General features: G+C 40.4%; 2 protein-coding genes across 5 annotated transcripts in view; both read left to right on the top strand.

Moving 5' to 3' along the window:
* tcp11l1 (t-complex 11, testis-specific-like 1) overlaps window positions 1-7,800 on the top strand; it is a 14,512-nt gene extending 6,712 nt beyond the window's left edge. Inside the window, exons 4-11 of the mRNA XM_020604444.1 lie at window positions 1,519-1,651; window positions 1,754-1,874; window positions 2,013-2,233; window positions 3,080-3,216; window positions 4,181-4,359; window positions 4,445-4,626; window positions 4,872-5,044; window positions 5,764-7,800. Of these exons, the coding sequence (XP_020460100.1) occupies window positions 1,519-1,651; window positions 1,754-1,874; window positions 2,013-2,233; window positions 3,080-3,216; window positions 4,181-4,359; window positions 4,445-4,626; window positions 4,872-5,044; window positions 5,764-5,987 (1,370 nt within the window). The 3' untranslated portion in view covers window positions 5,988-7,800. The remainder of the gene's footprint in view (window positions 1-1,518; window positions 1,652-1,753; window positions 1,875-2,012; window positions 2,234-3,079; window positions 3,217-4,180; window positions 4,360-4,444; window positions 4,627-4,871; window positions 5,045-5,763) is intronic.
* Window positions 7,801-10,146: 2,346 nt separating this feature from the next.
* LOC109962536 (homeodomain-interacting protein kinase 3-like) overlaps window positions 10,147-18,487 on the top strand; it is a 38,763-nt gene continuing 30,422 nt past the window's right edge. For all 4 annotated transcript variants that reach the window (XM_020604347.1, XM_020604346.1, XM_020604345.1 and 1 more), the window contains exons 1-4: window positions 10,147-10,532; window positions 15,377-16,395; window positions 16,940-17,131; window positions 17,361-17,542. In XM_020604347.1, coding sequence (XP_020460003.1) covers window positions 15,379-16,395; window positions 16,940-17,131; window positions 17,361-17,542 — 1,391 coding nt within the window. In that variant the 5' untranslated portion in view covers window positions 10,147-10,532; window positions 15,377-15,378. The remainder of the gene's footprint in view (window positions 10,533-15,376; window positions 16,396-16,939; window positions 17,132-17,360; window positions 17,543-18,487) is intronic.

The following is an 18,487-nucleotide window of genomic DNA, read 5'->3' as shown; positions in this document are numbered from 1 at the left end:
TGAAGCCATACTGCTGCTCACAGATATCCACTTCCTTTCTTATCCTAGCTTCCACTGCTCTTTCCCATAGCTTCATTGTGTGGCTCATCAACTTTATACCTCTGTAGTTGCTACAACTCTGCACATCACCCTTGTTCTTAAAGATCGGCACTCGTACACTTCTCCTCCATTCCTCAGGCATCTTCTCACTCTCTAAAATCCTGTTGAACAAACTAGATAGAAACTCCACTGCTGTCTCTCCTAGACACTTCCACACCTCTACAGGTATGTCATCTGGACCAACAGCCTTTCCACTCTTCATTCTCCTCAGAGCCTTCCTCACCTCATCCTTTCTAATCTTTGCTACTTCCTACTTCCTACCTAATATTCACCTCTTCCCCCTTCTTTCCCTCTCATTTTCCTCATTCATCAAAATACTCCTTCCATCTCACTTGTTAGCACCTTTCCATCTCGGTCTTTAATCGCCCTTATCTGTTGCACATCCTTTCCATCTCTATCTCTCAGTCTTGCTAATCTGTCCTTCTCACCTTCCCTCGTGTCTAGCCTGGCATACAAGTCATCATACACTTTCTGTTTCTCCGTTCAATTTCCAACTTCAAACTGATCACCCTGTCTGACACTCTTTTCACCTCTAAAACATTCCTCATGAGCTCCTCCTTCAGGATCACTCCTACCTCATTTCTCTTCCTGTCCACACCATAATAAAACAGTTTGTATCCCCATCCAATGCTACACGCTTTGCTACCCTTCCACCTGGTCTCCTGCACACACAGTCTATCTACCTTCCTTCTCTCTATCATGTCCGCCAGCTCTCTACTTTTCCCTGTCACTGTCCCAATGTTAAGGGGTCCATATTCTCAGACCTATACTCCTGCCTCCTCTGTCGACAAACCCTTCTGCCTTCTCTCGTTCTTTGACCAACAGTAGTCCAATGTCTGCCAGCACCCTGTAGGTCAACAGCAAGAATATAGATTTTACCTTAAGGCAGGTATGTTTAGCAGTGTGATTTGTGGGTATTCTGAAAGCAGGATGACAGGAGGGGATTAGCACATCTTGTTTTTGGTACTGTATGTGCCTGCTTGCATTACATTCACACTAAACCCGCTTGTTGGTCAAGGTCAAAGTGTTTATTTTGTCATATGCACAGTTAGGAAATGTGTTTCCCTGTACAATGAAATTCTTACTTTGTTGTCCACATGAATGCCACAAAAATACAAGTGAAATATAAAGTAGATAAATAAGTAACACAAAATCTAAGGCACTTTAAGCAGCAAATGCAGGAATATAATAAAAATATATAAGAATATAATAGAGAATGTATGCTGCATGGGAGCAGCATGTGCAGCAGTCAACAGGGAAGAGATAATGCACTCTGTTTACAAACAAATTGACAGTGTTCCTAACCTAAAAGAAACTTCCTCTTTCTGCCTATTGGAATTACTGTAAGTATAAACTGATGTGGGCATTCTCTTTGAAATCAAAGTATCTTTTTAAGATGGATTTTTCCCTTCCTCACAGCCAGCCCCCCCAGATTTGTCTCTGTGGAGGAGCTGATGGAGACGGCTAAAGGAGTCACTAACATGGCTTTGGCTTATGAAATAATGGTCAACCAAGATTTTCAAGTTAAACCTGCGGAGCTTCCTGAAGGAAGGTGAGCATTTGATTTGATACTATAACTGTCACTTGAGTTTTTATCTTTATGTGACTTCTTTGATTTTGTAAAATTAACAATGGGTCATTTGCCCCTATACAGTTTGGAACGCAGAGTGAAGGAGATCATGCACAAAGCATTCTGGGATTGTTTGGAAGCGCAATTGAAGGAGGATCCACCGTCGTACAACCATGCCATCAAACTACTTGCTGAGATTAAAGAGGTGATGAAGGGGGGTCTTCACCATAGTTAGGCATTCAAGACTGTCCTTCTGTCCCACTTTCATCCCTGCCTACTTTCACTCATTTTGTCTTTCTTTTCTTGCCTGTCTTCAATCATCCTCTTTTCTCTGCTCCTCCAGACACTACTGTCCTTCTTGCTCCCGGGCCATGGTCGTCTGCGTTCCCATATTGAGGAAGTTCTGGACTTGCCCCTAATCCAGCTCCAGGCTGAAAATGGAGCTCTTGACATCAGTGGACTGTCCCAGTTCATCATTGGAATGATGGGCTCATTGTGCGCCCCCTGCAGAGACGAGGATATCACTAGGCTAAAGGAGATCACCGATATTGTGCCTCTGCTCAAGTAAGCCAAGAGATGAGAGGGACTATATTAGTGCCGCATGTTCCGGGCCTTAGGATATTTTTAGTTTGTAATTTTAATGCAGTGCAGGGTGCTCTGGACTGACATTAACCTAGTGGGTGGTAAGAGACTGAGCAAGCAAGACCCCATTTGTAATGTAGACTTAATGAGAAATCAATTAGAATTTGAACTGCTGCTCAGTGAGACATTTTAAAGAGTGCAATTTCATTATAATTGCTATATGCAGAGGTGGAAAGTAACTAATTATTTTTACTGAAGTACTGTAGTTAAGTACAATTTTGAGATATCATTATTTTACTGAGTATTTTCATTTTCTGCTACTTAATACTTTTCTATATTTCAGATAAAATACTTTACTTTGTACTCACTACATTTACTTGATATCTTTAGTTACTAGTTACTTTTCAGAAAGAGGTTAATAACAGTATAATCAAAAGATGTATTGATCCTTGGTGTGAAATTCACAAGCTATCCAGCAGTAATTTAAATTATAAGCATATAAGACAGTTAAAATTAGCTCTATCTTTACTAACTGCAACATTAATTGTGATGTACATAATACTGCATATAATCAAATAATATGATGTACATCAGTATAAACTGTACCAATTTGCATAATGAATACTTTTACTTTTTGTACTATATTTATATCTGCTAATGCTTTGGTACTTTCACTTAAGTAATAGTATGGATAACAGAGTATTTTGCACTGTGGTATTGCTGCATTTACTTAAGTAAACAATTTGAGGTCTTTTTCCACCACTGGTTCTATGTATATTTTCCCAGCTTCCTTCTATCTCTATCATTCTCTGTTCTTCTGCCTCAAAGGGCAATATTCTCTGTTCTGGACCTGATGAAGGTGGACATGGCTAACTTTGCCCTGACCAGCATCAGGCCTCATTTGATGCAGCAGTCTGCTGAGTATGAGAGGAACAAGTTCCAGGAGTTTCTGGATAAACAACCTAGTAAGTTGCTCAAGTGGTCAATTGTAGTGACAAACTCACACAAAGTCTCGTCCACCTATGGAGCTTCTCCATGCTCCACAGTGTTTTAGCCTCTTTCAGCTAAAATGCTAAATTAACATGACGCCAAACAAATGCTAATGCTTGATGTTAAAGAATCAGGTGTTTACAAATGGTGTTGCAAAAAATATATAAATACAAATAAAAATGAAAAACAAACAAATAAATAAATAATGCAGCTTTAATTAAGCAGCATACATTTCCATGGTTGTGCTTTTTATGTTCTTTGGTGTTAAATGATTGGTAGATTCAGTTTTCTTTCAAAGTTATTCAAGCATAACTGATGAGTGTGCATAACACTTGTAACAGAATCTGAAATGTGAAGAATGTTTTATATTGTAAATTGATTATCTTGGTTTTGGACCTGGTGCCTTTCTGTGCAGAGTTTGCATGTTCTCCCCGTGCTTGCGTGGGTTCTCTCCGGGTGCTCTGATTTCCTCCCACAGTCCAAAGACATGCAGCATAGATTGATTGGTGTCTCTAAATTGCCCATAGGAGTGATTGTGTGTATGAGTGGTTGTTTGTCTGTGTGTTAGCCCTGCAATGGACTGGCGACCTGTCCAGGGTGTACCCCGCCTCTCGCCCGCAGCTGGCTGAGATTGGCTCCAGCCCCCCGTGACCCCGTTTGGGACTAAGCAGTTTAGTAAATGGATGGATGGATGGTTTGGGACTTTGAAAAATATTAATGGGCTTAATTTCACCATTTGACACACCAACCAATTACTTGATTAATCAGAAAAATAATTGTTGCAGGCAGCACTAAAGTACAGTACAGTCTGGTTTATGCTCTATACAATATGCAAAACATGCAGAAAACTGTCTTAAAATGCATTAATCAAATTGGAAAAGCAACTGTGAATAGTTATGGGTAATGATGTAAAGAATAAAAGGTTCCTTTGCTCTTTAGATGCCTTAGACTACACTAAGAAGTGGCTTGAGGACACAGTGAAATGCCTGAGAGAGGCTGGAACGGATGGCTCTGGTGCTGCCTCATCTGATCCTTCCTCACCCCTCCCACTCAGTGTCCATAATCATGCCTACCTACGCCTGTTGAAGTGGGACCATGCCTCAGACCCATTCCCAGAGGTACAGAGGTCATTAGGTCTCTGTGATTTTTTTTTTCATCTCTTGTGTTTGCATCAAAATGTTCCTCTTCTTCTTGTTTGTATAGACAGTGTTGATGGATCAGGTTCGGTTCCAGGAGATGCAGCAGGAGGCTGATCAGTTAGTTCTGCTCTCCTCTGTGCTCCTCATAGTCTACACCACGACAGGGGAGGCCATCTCCGGCCTGCCAGGGCTGATGGAGACTCTTAAAACCATTGTCAACGTCATGCTTGCAGACATGCACACACTGTGAGTACAAAAATCTTTGAATTTATTACATTTCTGACCACTCCCACAGACTGGTTTTAATACAGTGAAGCCTCTATATGAATAATCAGTGCAGGATTACAGTCAGGGTGGAGTGGCTTCAGTGTGATTTAGCCATTTGATTGGGGATCTTTAAGCTTTTAAAAGGAACTTTTTAAGCACAAGTTTCACATCTCTTAGCCAAGTTGTGTTGCTACATTACATATTTTTTTCTTACTGATCCTAAGGTCTTTCAGTGCAGAGGAGGCCTTAGCAACCATCGGGGAAAAACTGTGTGTTGAGCTGAGTCAGTGTCTAAGCCAGCATGGCTACTCTCCATTCTCTGCTGACCGCAAGAGCACCCTGAAGGGACAAATCTCTGCTACCATCCAGCCAGACAACACGGTTCGAAAGCTGATGGGTAGGAACACTGACATCTATGATGACTTTAGGTGAATCCCAATTCCCTTATTTTATTGTACCTCGGTCCTTGAGCCTCGCTCAACCCGGAAGTCATTCCAGTCCGCCATGATGAAGGACGTTCCAGAGCTCTTATTTCTGCTCTGAAGAGTGAGAACTGAGGAACGAGGAGGCTCCCTGGAAGAGCTATAACCAAGGATATATAAGTGCAACCTTTGCAGAAATCTACACATTGACACCCCACCCTATCTGAAATTAGTATCTCATTGAATCTTGGTGCCTTCAGTCCACATGTCGAAGTGTCCTTGGGCAAGACACTGAACCCCCAAGTTGCCCCCGATGGTTAGAGCCATCAGTTGAGTTGGCGCTGCAGATGGCTGCCTCGGTTCTGTACCGGAAACAATTTCCTTGTGTGTAACATACTTGGCCAATAAAGGTGATTATCCTTATTATCGGACAATTCACACAAAGGATCAGAGTAGACGTCTCACGTCAGTTAAAACATGCTTCCTCGTTCCTCTCTCCTTGCAGTCTGTCCTTGCATCTTAAGTGGGTGGGAGTAAGATGCAAGGAAAAGAGGGAAAGTGAGAGAAATATGGATGCAATTAGGGGAATTGGGATTCACTTTTAGAGTTAGAAGCACAGCCAGCAGCATGTGATCGACTGTGTGGTCTGTGTACATACATATGTGGCAGTGACACAGAATTCTTCTCCTGTCAGATTCTCGGGTTCAGGCCTACCTCCTGGCTTGCCTGGAGTCCAGTCAACATAGGACCCCTCCTCCTCTTCCCGGAGGTCTGGCTCCAGTCAGCAGGGAGCTGAAGGAGCTTGCCGTTCGCTTCAGTCGTCTTGTCAACTTCAACAAGCTGGTCTTCTCCCCGTTCTACCAAAAGATTCTCCAGAAAATAGTGACAGCAGGAGAGAGTTCAGGCACAGAGACATAAACACTATAGTGTAGAGTAAAAGTGATGCAGAGAGTGGTCTATAGTTTTACAGTTTCCCCTCACTAGGAATGGTTAGGAATTAGAGAAATAGTTTAGGAAGCTGATCTGTAACGACTGACATAACCAAAAAAAAACAAAAACAAACAATTGCTGCCATCTCAGTTGCACTAATTCACAGTGACGCTTATTTAATTAATGTCCAGCCTCATAATTGCGATCTCACAATAGTCATCTTGCATAAACGGAGGTATTAAATAAAATAGTTTGTTACTCGAGATGTGCAGAGTATAGACATGTAGTATTTGTTTCTAGAAAAAAACTGACTAGGTACAGTAAAATTAACAAAACTAAGATATAATTAAAGATTAAGTCAACAAGAAAAGGATCAGGGTCTTTATTTATCAAGTGTCTGAGAGAAGGAAATGAGAATGAAACATATTTGTCCTGTTTTTAGACCTAGATATGTACATTTCAATGTCCCTAACCCAAGAAGAGGCCAGCATTCAGGCAGAGACATGTGGGCACATTCCATGGAAGAAGGGAAAACTGGGGAACACTTGGTGGCAATGAGCTTCTTAAAGGAATGGTTTGACATTTTGGGGAATTATTAGCTTATTAAGAACTACATGAGAAGATCAATGTCATTGGTACATACACAGCCAGCTATGGATTATCTTAGCACAGGGACTGCCAAAGGGAAAATGGCTAGCTTCGATTAGTCCAAAGGTTACAAAGTCAACCCACCATCACATTCAAGGCTCACAAATGAATATGATATCTCATTTGCTTACTCTGCAACAACTGAAGTACAAAAATAAATTTTGTGACTCATCTTGTGTGGGATGCAAAGGAGAACATACGAAGTCTCTGCAGAAATTACAACCAGCTGCTGGATTGCTCAGCAGCATCTACAGTAATACATAGGTACAGTAATATGTGCAGATTAATTCATTTCTCATGCACACAAGTTTGCAAACATTGTAACTGAAAGGGGTTTAGCATTCCCTCAACACATCTCCTTCAACAGAATGTGTGTGTGTCTCAGCCTGAATCTCAACTTCTGACTTGTCACCTTTAACTGAGATTTTTAAGGTTAAGGACACTGATAAACTTTGGACAGGACCAGAATGGCTGTGCTAATTGATGCCTGGCTGTAGCCTCATATTTAGTGCACAGTGATATTGATTTTTTTCCACATATAAACATCAGCAAAAAAGCAAATAAGTGTATTTCCCAAAATGTTTAACAGCCCATAGTTTAAAATTCTGTGACCTTTGGCCTGAATGTCGAAAGCCTCACCGAGGGTCTGACTCTTTGTAGTGGCTCAAAAGGAATTTAAAGATTTGCAGAGCAACAGGGGGCTCAAGCATATGCAGTGTCTAAATGTTATCACTAAATTCAAAAAGTCGTTCAAAAAATGAGTAGTGTCATTGTGACACAGTTGCACAGAAACACAAACATAAAAACTTTTTATATCCACTCTAGATATAGAGATAAGATACTTTACAGTATATTAGAGAAAAGTAAATAAATAATAAATTGTACTGAAGGGAATCCGGACCAGTGTTATGGACCAACTTCAACTGTTGCTTTTTAAGTTCTTTGTGTCTGTGTTTTTTTAATTAAGTTAAATTATTTATAACATTTCAGATGGTTTATAAAATGTTTACATTGTTTACCTTTGACAAACATTTTGCTTTGCTTTTGTGTCTAACATTTCTACTGCGTATTTTACTCACTACAGAGTAATTACACTCGAAGAATGGCATCTGTAAATGGTCCTACAACATGCCAATAAAGCATTGTTTGTCCCACACAGCAGTCAGGCTTTTCTTTTCTACATCTAGTAGGGTTTTCTCCTGAGAGATTTCAGAGAGCCAGGTGAAACTGACTGATGCTGTTCTTCATCAAACACCCTTTTATTGGAACACTTGACTAGATCATGTTATGATTGTGGCCTTGTAAGCTTATGAGGTCACCGCCACTTCATTCAGCACTAAATTTGTGGCGACTGAACCACTGGTGTGATGTTGCTTTCTATACTGAGCATTATGTGAAAACAGCTATAGGAACCTGTCATTGTCATTTCCACTACACTAAGTGGCTCACATAAGATACCTAAATCAGAAGGCAGGTGGAGCCAGAGTTCAAATTAACTATTTCATATAACTGGGACTTGTATTAAAAATGCAATATTAGGTACAACTGTACTTAATTTTGCATTATTATGCATTGAAGTGCATACAATTGTATGCACTTCAGTCCAACACTCCCACTTTCACATCTGTTTATGAAGCTCAAAATGTTTCAATTTTTGTGAAATTTTCATAAATGTATAAATTCTATTATATTTTTATGATTGAGGTCATAGCTAAAGGTGGTGTTGTACTTGACTAGACTATATTCAGAGGTGTTAAGAAATATTCTGACCCTGTCATGTATGCACTGTAGCTGGGCAGGACAAAAATATAGAGACATCTCTGCAAATTTGGCTGTGTTTTAAAACTGGACCACGTTATCTTCAAGCAGCCATTGCATTTGAATCTGGTCTGTTGTGGTGCTAACATCGAGTCCTGTCCTGAACAACAATGTTTGAATGGTTTTGTCTGTGAGCATAGTGACTAGCTGATTTTCTGCCATTCTGTGTCCCAGTTTTGGTGTTTATGTGTTTTGACTTGTTTTTAAGTGACTGTGAAATTTTAGTGAACTTTGTAAATCCCAAATGGAAAATGAAACTGGCCTAACACAGCCCCACATGCCTTGAATGGAACCTGTTCTGGTCTGATCAATGCTTTAGCAAGTTTTCCTGTTCCAGTGTGGGTATTTGTTCATAACTGTTAAATTCTCACTTACTGTTGGAGTCCTGTCCTTTCCTAGCTGTATTGTGAATCTTATAAGAAAGAAATGTGTTCTTCACTGATGATTTGAGAAAAGCCTCCCCTGCCTTTTAGTCAGTCAGTGGGCATTCACGTGGCATAACCCAGATACCACCTGCAGTTCTGTGCCTGGCTCAAGGGCACTGGCAGGACTATCAATGCCTAATATGCATGTCTTAAATGTTATAAAGGAATAATCATTTTTCATAAAAAACATTTTGGGATATACTGTACAGTGAGAAAAGCACAGATCGAATCAAATCAGTTATGGCAAAATTAGCCATAGCCATACCTGGCACCAACTTTTTTTAATAAAAAGAATTATGCACTGCTGCAGCACAATAAACTAGGATAAATGTAATAGAAGTAGCCCTCACACACAAACACACCCACAGAAGGTAGAAAGAAAAGAATTAAAAATCATTCTCATCTGATAGTATACTTTAGATGTGAAAATGTCTCATTGAATTTGCAATACAAAAATTAGCTAAGCCAACTGGCATGCACTTCAGGGGCCCCTGAGGGTTTTAGATCTAAGGCAAATCCCCATTTAGTTGATAATCCAACCATGTGTATGAAAGGATGAGGTATAGTTTAACAATAGATGTAACTGGGAATAGAAAAAAGTGATAAAGCTTTATTTTATTTCTGAATAATTTCTGGAAGGTTTCTGGTAAAGAACCATCTACAGACAGAGACAAAGTTCTGAGACAGTTTATTTCGTTTATTCCTGTTGTGCTGAGTTTATTGTATTGGATTCCAGATAAATTTTGATGAAAGAAATTTGCTCATTTTAAACCCCAGTTAATATGTACTATTCATTTATTATTTGAAATGTTATCATTGATGCTAAATTGTATGGTTTGTATACAAATTTTACGCTTTGCAGATGTAGCTCACCTTCTGTCCTTTGAATAAAAGCCTTAAGTTTGTGTTAATTTAGCATTTAGAAACGACTCTAAGTGTACCAACTAATCACTTACTAGTTTTACTTATAATTAGTACCAAATGATATGGTTTCCTTCTAGGAAACTTATTAGGAAATTGGAACTGAAGTGGAATTTACAGACCTGTAAAATAAAATGTTACTAAAGTTGACATACAAATTAGATAAGAATATTTGAATGATCCAAGTAAATAAATGTGGAGTATTAAATACAGTTTAATCCAAATATATCTAATGCAGTAAAATATGCGAGTCAAATGGTTTTTACAATATGATAAACAGCACTACTCCCCTCCCTCGCTCTCTCCCACATTCCCCACAGGCAGAGGATAAGCAAGTAGCTAGCAACAAGCTAGCAACAAGCTAGCGAAACCTGCACCACAGCAAGTGGCCAGTAGTTACCTCTGTCGAGAAGGAGGCGTATTAGAATGCAAAAGTTTAGAAACACGGATTACTTGTCTTGAGTGGACACAAGAGCGACGTTTGGTGAAACCTGACAGCTGTCGAAACCATGGTTCATTGCTGGTTTTCTTAATAGCTAGTTGTTTGCGTTAATTTTGAGGTTCAAATGTGCGAAAAGTCGCTCGGTCTCTCCTCGTCGTTGAACAAGATGGCACCAACAGCATCATCGTTATTATTACAGGGTTTGACGGTGGTGCGGGACCTTGTCGCTAACCTGTCCCTTAACGCTCTGGGTGATACGATTTGCTGGTCTTACTGAAGGTATGTTCTCTTATCTGACCAGATATAATGTTAAATACACTTTCTGTGTTGCCCTGATGTTTGACTATTTCATCGTTTTATCGTTGAAAGGACTTCGCTAACAGCTAGCTAGTTAGCTGTTAAGCTAGCCAACTTCAGTTTGCACCCTTTGGCAAACGTGTTAGCAGCAAAAGCTAATTAACTTAGTTAAAGCAAATGGGGAATTATTGTCTACATGTCTATGAACAGCATGATACTGCTTGATTAGGTTTGAGTAAGTTAACTAGCGTTATGTATTTTGTGAGACGTTAACGTTGCACTTGTGGACATAGATTACGTTTATTAACGTTACGTAAAAATAACGCAGCTCATGTGTCACAGTAAGCACGTTATAACTTGTCTAGGTTGGTTGTTAAATTTAGGTATGCATAAGTTGTTATCTATCTTGTGTAGTGTCATACACCCATTATTCAGCTGCCTGTCACTTAAAGCATAAGTTTCAACAGGTGTCTAGGCTGGTGGTGCCCGTCCCCCAAGTACACCCACATTTATGTACACACACCACCCCTCCCATATGTTAACTGTCTGCTAGATTGATCAGTAACAAATTGCGTGTACAGCTGGCATTCTTTTACAATTGTGACATACACCACAAAGACACATGCGCACATTCACACCTGTGTCATGATCTCCATTTCAGGCTTAGGTCTTGTCACCCTGTGAGATATCAAGCTACCTAGTTTGGCAGTGAGAGGAAAGAGAGGAGGTATCACAGCTGTCTGTGCAAATGTTCCTCTGACAGAGGGTATGGCACCTTGGCAAATGTGCAGATATTTGCACTGTACCAGCCATATGGTAGTGGTTCTTTTGCCTTATTGCAAGTTTTTGACAGATTATGATTTTGAGCGTTACTTATCAGTGGGAAGTAGGGTTGCAAAATTCTGGGAATTGGCATTTGAACCCAAGGACCACATCTAGTCAAATATGCTTGATGATTTTACTGCTGTAAATATATTTGATTTATGTTATTAAAGTTTAACTGGTTTAACACTAAAGTTTAACTGGTTTAACACTAAATCAAAATGTGTTTTTATACAGTAGCTAGGTAGGAAGGGGACATGGAGGTCCAGGAAGAGGAGACCTGAAAGGATTGCAAGGAAAAATGCAGAAACATGGGAAACATAGTGGGAAGAATTTTTACTGTTCTAGATGCCTCTGTTGACTGCAAGAATTTTAATTATAGCTTCCAGTTTGTTGTATAGAACATTAATGAGAAGCAGAGCTCCTACATTTGTTTACCAGTTGTTACAGTAGTAGTCAGCTCAGGTTTGCACTGTGAGTTTTGTATCCAGCCATATTTTGCAGGTTAAAAGAAAGGTTTGGTCAAAACAGTCAGTGGCTGGTAATCTCTTTCAGCAGCATATCTGTTAAAAATGGCCAGCCCTACAAGTCATGAGAAGTGAAGTGTGCTGTATTGTAATGTTGCCGCTGAGGCACACCCCTGTGCTTGTCTGAGCCTGTGTGTGACAGCTTCACTAGTTCGGAAGGCTGTCAGCAGGCCTTTCTTGCCAAACAAACCTTCACACATAAGACAACTAGCTTCATTAATGTGTGATGTAACCTTAAAACTGGAATCAGATGAGTCTGAATGCAAACTCAGACACCATCTATATGCCTGTCTTTGGTAATATTCAGGAAGTGTGGCTGAAAGGCTTGGCCTTGGCTTGTTTTCAGCAGTTATCATGGTGTCATGACTTGCTGCAAGGACAGGAATTTAAATAGTTTGGAACTTGACAATAGTGCATTTATTGTTTAAAGCCTGATATGCACAGTCATGTGTGACACCCTGTTTGTGATATTCTCCATTTAGTATCAAGTCATAAAATAGTCAGATAGTATTAAATCTGTGTACAATGGAAAAACCATATGGAATCATTTTGTTTTAGCTCAGGTTCAGGGGAACATTTCCAGAACATGTATATTAAAACATCACAAATCAGATTATCTACTAAACCAACTTTGTGTCAGACAGAGGTAACCTTTAAAAGTAGATGTAGACATACAGGGCTCTAGAATAACATTTCATACTACTGGCACTGGTGTCTCCAATCTCAGATGGTGGCACCAGTGCCAGATTGGGTAGCACCACTTCCGTTTTTCAGTGTAATGCAAAAGAATCAGCATTTTCCCCAAATAATTTTAAATGCTCTTACCCTCCAATGTGCATGTCCGGTATTTATAATAAATTCACAGAGAGACTTATGGAACACAACAAATGGGAAAATCAGTCAGGAACAAGTTTGCACCTCTTTTGTTGTAGTCACTGTAGTGCTCTATAGCCTAGCAGTCAACATTATGATAATGACAGTGACGACGAAGATGGTAATGCGGCTGTTATATTTCAGTTTAAGTACAAACTGATGAATTGTGCGCTTTGCCATTTGTATATGTTTATTTGTAGCTCCTTTTTTGAAGAAGAAGAAGAAGAATTTCTGCTCTTCGCTGATGTCTGTGCACATCTCAGCTCTCTCACTCGCCTGGCTAGTGCAGCTCATTTCTGGGCTAAAGTTACTAGTTACAACTAATCAATAATAAAAATGACTGGCAATTCATTTAATTATTAGTTTGTTGGTTTTAGTCACATACTATAACTGTGTGAGATGACTGGGTGACTACGTCAGCAAGGCATATTAGAACATTTGAAAAACGGTGGAAGCAGGGCAGAAGTTACAGTAGAGAAAAGTGAATGACCAGAGCATTTTATTTTACAACCAGACAGAAGACTGTCCAGCACAAAATATGCAAAACGTATCTGTTCTGGCAGGGGAGTATGACAGTAATGCATTATGCTGTATTGTGATGCCAATTAGCCTATAGGCTACAACAGTGGACTGTGTATCATAGGCTGCTTATAATGGGTGTTAAATGCATTTGCATTTGTATTCCATTCTAGCTAAACATGAAACACATGTAAAAATACAAGTATTACAGCTATCATCCACAACATTAAAACCATGAGGTAGTTTTAATGTTGTCTATCTGTGGCTATGAAGCCTCATTCAGCCAACTATGATGCACTGTGTGTTCTGACATGTCAGTCATTGCCAGCATTACATTTTTCCCATACTGGCTCTGTCTACCACAACATTAAAACCACCAGCAATAAGAAAAACTAAGTTATAATGGTGTGTGCAGGAACATTGAGGACACATGCAGGTTCATGAGGATGGTGCAGAGTACATAGTCTAACTAGAGTAAATGAGTAAATGTGTTGAGGATCAGTTTCGTTAGGTAGGTAAAGCGAATTAAGCTCTTCCCTAACTTTAGGAACAAAAAGCTTTCTGAGGAGCATCAGTAATGAGCCCCCTACTAATGTTTGAAACATGTCCAAAATGCCTCTGTTGACGCGCCGTCCCCACAAATCCAGTTTGGCTTTAAATGCAGCTACTTTATCTGCCAACTTGAAGACAGTTGTCATTTTCCCCTGAAGTGACAGATTGAGTTCATTGAGCAGGCTGAATATGTCCACAAGTAAGCCAGTTTTGTAACCGAGAGAATGCGGTCATTTTTCAAAATAAAAGATCATTCATACTCAGATAATAAATAAAACGGAAATAATTAATGATTTCTTGTACGGCCCGGTACCAATTGATCCACGGACCGGTACCGGACCGCGGCCCGGGGGTTGGGGACCACTGGTTTAGATATACTCAGAATTAATTTGAACTGCCATCAGTAGCATTCATATTTGTGCTGTCTCTTTACATTAGCATGGTGTGTTTTATGAACATAAATTATTTTAAATAATAAACATTGTGGTGTTTTTGTTAACAATATAAGGACCTGTGCACTGTATAAAAGATCTAATCTTGAACAAATTATTTTTGTTTTAACAACGCACTGCATAGGAATATTGCAAAAGCATTGTTTATATTATTGCATTTTTATTTTATTGTGGAAAATAGATTTCTTTATGTTTTTGTACTCCAATTAATCACAGAAATCAACAGATTAATCAGTTATTAAAATAAATGTTAGTTGCAGCCCTAATTGTATTTGTATGAACTGTCACAAATTATATCAGTTAAACTGTAGCATTGCATAGGCCATAAACGGTAGAGCTTCCAGTGGGCTACTGTGGATGGATTTTCTTGAACATTTGAGTAACTTAGACTTGGGCTCAAAGCACATCAAAATTGATGACATTGCTTGGTGATCATCACATTAACTAACAATAATGTTTGTGGTTCATGAAAAAAAAATTAAAACCTTGAGTAGCTTTCCAGATAGAGATAACCAGTCATTGAGATAAGTTGGCATTCATTTCAGTGTAACGGGTACATCTGTAAAATGTCAGAGTTACACAACACCCATCAGGCTTTATGGTGTAGTATTTCCTGTGGTGCTACTTGCTTTGCGGTTCTACTCTGTGTGAAACTGACCCACCAGTGTAGCTTGCAGGGACAGGCCAGCGATGCAGCTGGCTTCCCCCCACCTCCCGTTACACTAGACCATTGCCCACTTGCAGTAAAGTGACATGATGGCTTAGATGCGTATTAACTTTGGCAGCTTTTATGACTGCTGTATTTAGACTGTCGTCTTGCTCAAGAGGACAATGATAGGGGAGCATGCGATTAACCAGTTCTTTTCTCAGTGTACAGAATCTTAGTTAATGGGTTGTTTTTTTTTTTCCAGGGTGAATTTGTACAGTCTCATTTTAATATTTAAATGATGGCATAGGCTGTCTCAGCATGTTAATTAATAATGTAGACCAATCCTAATACCTAAGCCTAAAAATCTAATTGTGTTAGCTTTGCTATAGCTAAATTACACATATTTTGTGTTTTATTATTTCCTGCTTTTAGGTATGGCCTCACAAGTCTTGGTCTACCCATCACACCTGCACTCAGCTCAAACAAGTGCCTTAGGAACAAGCAGCAGCGTTACCAGCAGACACACAGGTGAAGCCCACTGCAGTAATAACACCAGCAGAGCCTTTCAGCACCAACCCCCACCCAAAACCTATGTGATTGGAATCAATTACGGTATCGCCTATCCCAACAACGTCATCCCATCCTCAAACGCTGCTGATTCAGGAAGGCAGCACGTGGGAGTTCAGCTTGAAGAAAGGGAGGAGTGGGCATTACAGACGCCAGGATTACGGACAGAGGAGGGGTGGGAGAGACACGGAGTAGGTCCAGTTGAGATCCAGGATCAGGTGTTACTTTGCCAGGGCAGAGGCCGACAGGAAGTGAGGCCTTTCAGGGACAGTGGTGGAACTCCATCAGTAGGAAGCTTGGACTGTGGCCTATTTAGGAGGGCCTGTATCAGAGCAGAGGGCAGAAACAAAAGAATTCAAGTGAGAGGGGGGTACATTAACCTGCTAGACACAGGCTCCACCCAGAGATGTGAAAGTGGAGAACAACTGCTGGAGAACAGCTGCATCGGAACCATGCAGATAGTGGAGGAGGTATTTGCTAAACCTTCATTTCCTCCCCCTGTGGCCATGTTGCAAACCAGCACTGGGAACAATGCTGACATTACCAGAGTAGAGGGTTCAGGGACACTGCCTACTCAGCACAACAGGGTTGATGGAGTGACCCGTGTGGGAATTGGGGTGGACGGCACTGAAGTCAGGCCTGTTACTAGTACTGATGCAGTTGCAGGGGCTACAGTGACCAGGACCGACTCAGGAGATGGTGATTATCAGTTAGTTCAGCATGAGGTCCTTTGCTCCATGAAGAATAGCTACGAGGTCTTGGAATTTCTGGGTCGTGGTACCTTTGGTCAAGTGGTGAAATGCTGGAAGAGGGGAACAAGTGAAGTGGTGGCTGTTAAAATACTGAAGAACCATCCATCCTATGCACGTCAGGGACAGATTGAGGTGAGGATTTGATGTTTTTGTGGTGTGAGTAGAGCAAATGTATCTGTCAGCTTTTTAGTTAAATTTATGGATTAACTTTAAAATCGGTAGGAGTGGTGCCCTAGTGTATCAAAAGCCAAATGGGTCATGATTTGTCCCCTTTTAACTCCTGTTTGATGTTTTATACCTGTTTTATCTTGCCAGCCAGTGTTTAGGAACGCTGTAGAAAATGGCACTCTGCCTTTGTGAATGCTGCTCTGTGTACCTGTGCTGGGAGAAAGTGTTTTGGAGTCGGTGTTTGTGCTGGCATCTGTAAAACACAGTGGGCAAAAGGAGACAAATTGCAACCCTTTTGGCTTTCGACACTATTTGCTTGTGGCTGCAATTTTGTTTGGACATCAGCACATGACAGAACAACAGCAACACTAGTTCTGTTGCCATTTTTACTTGCAACAGAGATTGTGTTTGCTCTTTCCAAATACGGCGTTCTTTTACCAAAAATTTCTTTCCCCCCCCCCCCCTTGACCCGTGCCTGTTATTTCCTTCCTTTTTTGTGAATTCCCAGGTGGAGATCCTGGCCCGGTTGAGCAGTGAAAATGCAGATGAGCACAATGTGGTGCGTGCTCTGGAGTGCTTTCAGCACCGTAGCCACACCTGCCTGGTGTTTGAGATGCTGGAGCAAAACCTCTATGACTTCCTTAAACAGAACAAGTTCAGTCCACTGCCGCTCAAAATCATCAGGCCTGTTTTGCAACAGGTAAAGTGACCTTCTTTGCAATAGAGAACACAGCCTTGTGCTAAGCTAAGTGGCCAAAATGAATCAACAACACATTTCAAACTGTTGGCAGCCTGAGATTTAAAGAATGTTTTGGTAATTGTGGCTTTTGTTTTTATAGGGCTCTGGAACACGGACTGCTAGTTTTGAGCCCAGAAGCAAAGAATGCCAAACCTGCTCACACTGTGCTTATTTATGTCAATCTTTGCAGGTGGCAACAGCTTTAAAGAAGCTGAAGTCTTTAGGTTTGATCCATGCTGACTTGAAACCAGAGAACATCATGCTGGTGGACCCCTCCAGGCAGCCCTACAGAGTCAAGGTCATTGACTTTGGTTCAGCTAGCCATGTCTCCAAGGCTGTCTGCTCCACTTACCTGCAGTCCAGATACTACAGGTAAGGACCTTTTTATTTACAAATGATTCTCAGGGCAATATATCATTCACCAAGGTCTTATTTGTTTAATTAATCATTGTTTGGTTCACTATTAGAACCAGCTTTGCAGTGATATATTTATTTCTTTTTTTCCACCTTGAAAGTACCTGCAGCACTTTTTTTTTTTTTTTAGGGTTCTTCTGTGTAACCTATCATAGTTCATTTTAATTCCCACCAAATCCTTTGCTGCAATCATAAAGATTCATCAGACTAACCTTTGTCATTGTGAAAATTATTACAGGGATTCATTACACTGTTGCACTGTTACACTGGGGGGTTAAATTCCTTATTGTTCTCAAAATTCTACAAACAATACCCCATAATGACAATGTGAAAAAGGTTTGTTTGAAAATTTATTAAAAATAAAAAAACGAAAAAAAGCACATGTACATAAATATTCACAGCCTTTGCCATGACAGTCAAAATTGAGCTCTGGTGCATCCTGTTTCCACTGATCATCCTTGAGATGTTTTTACAACTTGTTTGGAGTCCACCTGTGAAAAATTCAGTTGATTGGACATGATTTGGAAAGGCATACACCTGTCTATATAAGGTCCCACAGTTAACAGTGCATGTCAGAGCACAAACCAAGCCATGAAGTCCAAGGAATTGTCTGTAGATCTCAGAGACAAGATTTTATCAAGGCACAGAGCTGGGGAAGGGTACAGAAACATTTCTGCAGCATTTAAGGTCCCAATGAGCACAGTGGCCTCCATCATCCATAAATGGAAGAACTTTGGAACCACCAGGACTCTTCCTAGAGCGGGCCGCCCAGCCAAACTGAGCGATCGAGAGAGAAGGGCCTTAGTTAGGGAGGTGACCAAGAACCCAATGGTCACTCTGAAAGAGCTCCAGCATTTCTCTGTGGAGAGAGGAGAACCTTCCAGAAGAACAACCATCTCTGCA

The sequence above is a fragment of the Monopterus albus genome, unplaced genomic scaffold (genome assembly GCF_001952655.1).
Source record: "Monopterus albus unplaced genomic scaffold, M_albus_1.0 scaffold65.1, whole genome shotgun sequence".
Classification (NCBI taxonomy): Eukaryota; Metazoa; Chordata; class Actinopteri; order Synbranchiformes; family Synbranchidae; genus Monopterus; species Monopterus albus.
Note: the sequence above shows the minus strand (reverse complement) of the source record. Positions and strands in the feature narration are given on the sequence as shown.